Source organism: Mytilus edulis, chromosome 1, assembly GCF_963676685.1.
Source record: "Mytilus edulis chromosome 1, xbMytEdul2.2, whole genome shotgun sequence".
Taxonomy (NCBI): domain Eukaryota; kingdom Metazoa; phylum Mollusca; class Bivalvia; order Mytilida; family Mytilidae; genus Mytilus; species Mytilus edulis.
This window is the reverse complement of record NC_092344.1, coordinates 114,634,585-114,637,987: the sequence shown is the minus strand read 5'-3', so window position 1 is coordinate 114,637,987 and position 3,403 is coordinate 114,634,585. Positions and strand designations below refer to the sequence as shown.

Sequence of the window (3,403 nt, the reverse complement as noted above, 5' to 3'; positions counted from 1 at the left end):
TTAAAACGTTTCCATTTGTTGGCTGAATTTAGTACATGGACTTTCTAAAAGAGGAACTAGCTACGAGATATATAAAAAATACAAAACAAAAATCGTTAAATTATCAATAAAAGTGAAATGCTAATTCGCTTTTAGTTTTTTTTTTTTTGAATCCTCAATACTCTTCAACTTTGTATTTATTTGGCTTTATAACTATTTTGATATGAGTGGCACCGATGAATCTTATGTAGACGAAATGCGCGTCTGACGTACTCAATTATAATCCTGGTACCTTTGATAACTATAAGCAGCCAGTCTGCTAAAATTTTGTCAAAATAAGCTAGTAAACGTTGATGATGAATTATTCACTTGCAAGTTTCATTAAAAACGATGATTTACATATATTTTTAATCAATTAAGTTATATTAAACAGATATAGAAAAATCGAATTGCACGGTTTTGATATCTATTAATATCTACATTTATGTTAATGTCGCTTATATGGTCATCTGAGGTCGTCCGAGGTCATCTCGATAGTTAATTAGATGGAGTCTAGACTAAAATACACACGAAACAAAGCTACATATAATTGAGCCCATACCCTGTAAGTTGTTTATTCTAGACTTTTTTTGTTTGGATAAATGTTTTACAATGTTATAAATCAAATATGAGAATTTGACAGCTAGTGCCCCTTTATCAATTATTATATATGTAGACGAAAAATTATATTCGATCTTTTATTTTTAAGTCTATAAAAAAGGGTTAGTTTATTAGTGGCGCGCACATAAGCAGTTCTTGCGTGAAAACACTTATACATATATTGTCAATATAAAAAATGCAGATGTGAACAATGCGACACTTATCCATCAAACTCGAATTGACGTGAATATAAGCAACTTTAATTTTAAATTAATGTATGCGAGTTTACGTATGTGGCTGTACGATTGTCAAAGTCAGATTTACACTTGTGGATCTAGAATTGCTAATACTTTGGGATCATTTTTTGCTGTTGTTGTAAATTCATCGTATGTCACTTTTTGGTCACTGTTTAGGTCCATTTTCTCGAATAGCTCGTGCGCTACTTCAACTGGTGATATTGAAATATGAGGTCCAAGTAGCTTATAATATGCCTGAAAATTGAAACGAAAATAAATTTAATCATTATATAATTATTTTTTGTTCAATCTTTAAGTATATATGTTTATTTTTTTATTTTTCAATGTATGACACATGCATTAAATGTTAAAAATTACGTTTGACAAAATTACAGCAATTTCAGTTCATTCCATGAGTATTTTCATTGCAACTAAAAATTCTTAGCTAGATGTATTGACTGTGAACGGAATCTTTCATGTTCCCGATCCTCAAATAAGTTCGCTAGTGGCGGATTCTGGTCATTTATAGCCTTTTCTCTTATTTGGAACTGGTATCACATTATTAACCCCATGTTCGAATCCACATTAATGTTTTGATTAACTTTACATGTTTTTACATATTTGAATTACATATAATTATTCACATTTCAATCTTTAACAAAATGTCATAAATAACGGTTGTTAAATGTACCTATTTCGATTGTTAGTCAATAAATTTGGTAATATCTTAAGTTAATAAACTTAGTTTATTCATTTATACTTTTATCTTTTTTGTGAAAAAAAGTTCGAAAAGTTTCTATATATCGATGGCTTGCTTATAAACTTTTTAATGTCATAGGTTCGAGAAGTTGTATTCCTGTTGCTTCATCTAAGTTTGTATATATTTTTTATGTGTGTTTGTTCATTTGTTTTGTCTTTTCTTGACCATGTAATTTGTTTATTATGATTATCATTTGATATATAATCTCTTAATCGTTTACTTATACACTATTAGCCTGTCCTCACATTTTTTAGTGAAACGTTTTTAAAAGCCACTTAAGGTACTACATTATTAATCATTTGCCCATTTAACTTCACTCATTTTCATATTTCAAACACTGGTGGTATCGACATAATATTTCAGCAAACAATACAATTCTCCTCCCAAATATAAGCCAAAAACAATAAAAACAATAAAAACGTGCCAAGAATTATGTTTCACGGCTTATTTTTATATGTACAAAGTTCAATGTAATAAACAACATGTATTATTATATCATGATATACGTCTTATATAAAATTAAGTCATACACTTGGTTGAGTAACACACATGGTAAAACAGCGGGATAACAAACAGGACAACACACTCATTAGGAACATGGACACACATGGGCAATACTTCTTACCAAAGACCATGAGTGATTGGAATCAACTTCCTTCTGAAGTCCCCCGGCTGACACAAAAGTGGGATTCATAGCTGCTCTGAAAGCAGTCTATGAAAAGAGGCTCTGAATAGAAGGCTGTTAGGACAGCCAATTATATAGTTTTAATGGTATATTTGATACGGGTTTAATTTGGCAATAGCGTTACCAAGACAAGCAGTGTTGCCCGATACTGCGCAATGTTTGCGAGGTACCATATGTGATTCAAATCAGTTCATCATTTGGAAGAAGAAGAAGGATATCTGACCGTAATAATTTTCTGAACTACCTGAGTAAATTACATATAGATATGCATATAATTATTATACTTACCGTGATCATATCAGTAACTTCTTGTTCACTTAGTGCATTACTGCCGTCTTTGTCAAACATATTAAACGCTATTGATATTTTCTGTTCTGTGTGTTTGCTGTCCATCATTGTTAAACCTGCTGCAAATTCCACAAAATCTACACTTCCGCTTTGATTAGTGTCAAAGGCATCGAAAACCCTATCTGCAAACTCAGCAGCGTCTTCATTCCTGTACAATATTTGATACACTTTCTGGAAGTTATCTCTTTCAATTGTTTTCTTATGTTCCGAGAAGTCATTGAAAAATGCTTTATATTGAGCGATTTGCTCATCTGTAAGTTTAAACTTCGACCTTAAATATTCCACTTGTTTATCAAAATCATCTGGCGTTGTACCACGTCCCTTGCATACTTTTCCACCCATCACGAGTCTGTTGAAACTTCGAACTTATCACCGAGGATTAATATACACACATCACTGTAGGAGAGTGCAGTCAACAAACTAGTATTAATGATCGACCGATATTTAATGAATAAAATCAATAATACCTTCAATTCATTAGTTTGTGACAAAGGTGATTTAAATTATTACAATCCAAACTTTGTGTATTGTATAAGTCTGGTAATTAAAAAAAATAACCGTTTTATATTTTATGATAACAGTTCATATTTTAATGATAACAGTTCATATTTTATGGTTTTGAAACATTAACTATATGTTGTGAGGCTGTTGTTGTTATGGCGAAGTAAATATTTACCTTTAATAATAAGTCCAGTTACAAGCCATATAATTTATAATGGATTCTTCAGAGGCTATTTTTGAAGAAAAAGTCCGATG

General features: G+C 30.9%; 1 protein-coding gene across 1 annotated transcript; it reads right to left on the bottom strand.

Moving 5' to 3' along the window:
- Positions 1 to 579: 579 nt before the first annotated feature.
- On the bottom strand, positions 580 to 3,097 carry LOC139500846 (neurocalcin homolog). The gene is made up of 2 exons (XM_071289729.1): positions 2,588 to 3,097; positions 580 to 1,109 (listed from the first exon to the last, which is right to left on the bottom strand). The coding sequence occupies exons 1-2, from the start codon at positions 2,987 to 2,989 to the stop codon at positions 939 to 941; spliced, it is 573 nt and encodes a 190-aa protein (XP_071145830.1). The 5' UTR covers positions 2,990 to 3,097; the 3' UTR covers positions 580 to 938.
- Positions 3,098 to 3,403: the final 306 nt, after the last annotated feature.

Excerpts from the sequence above, each read along its gene's own strand:
- LOC139500846 (XM_071289729.1), bottom strand. The coding sequence starts at position 2,989 with ATGGGTGGAAAAGTATGCAAGGGACGTGGTACAACGCCAGATGATTTT. Across the intron at positions 1,110-2,587 it reads AAGTTACTGATATGATCACG|GCATATTATAAGCTACTTGG; the intron begins GTAAGTATAATA and ends TTCAATTTTCAG.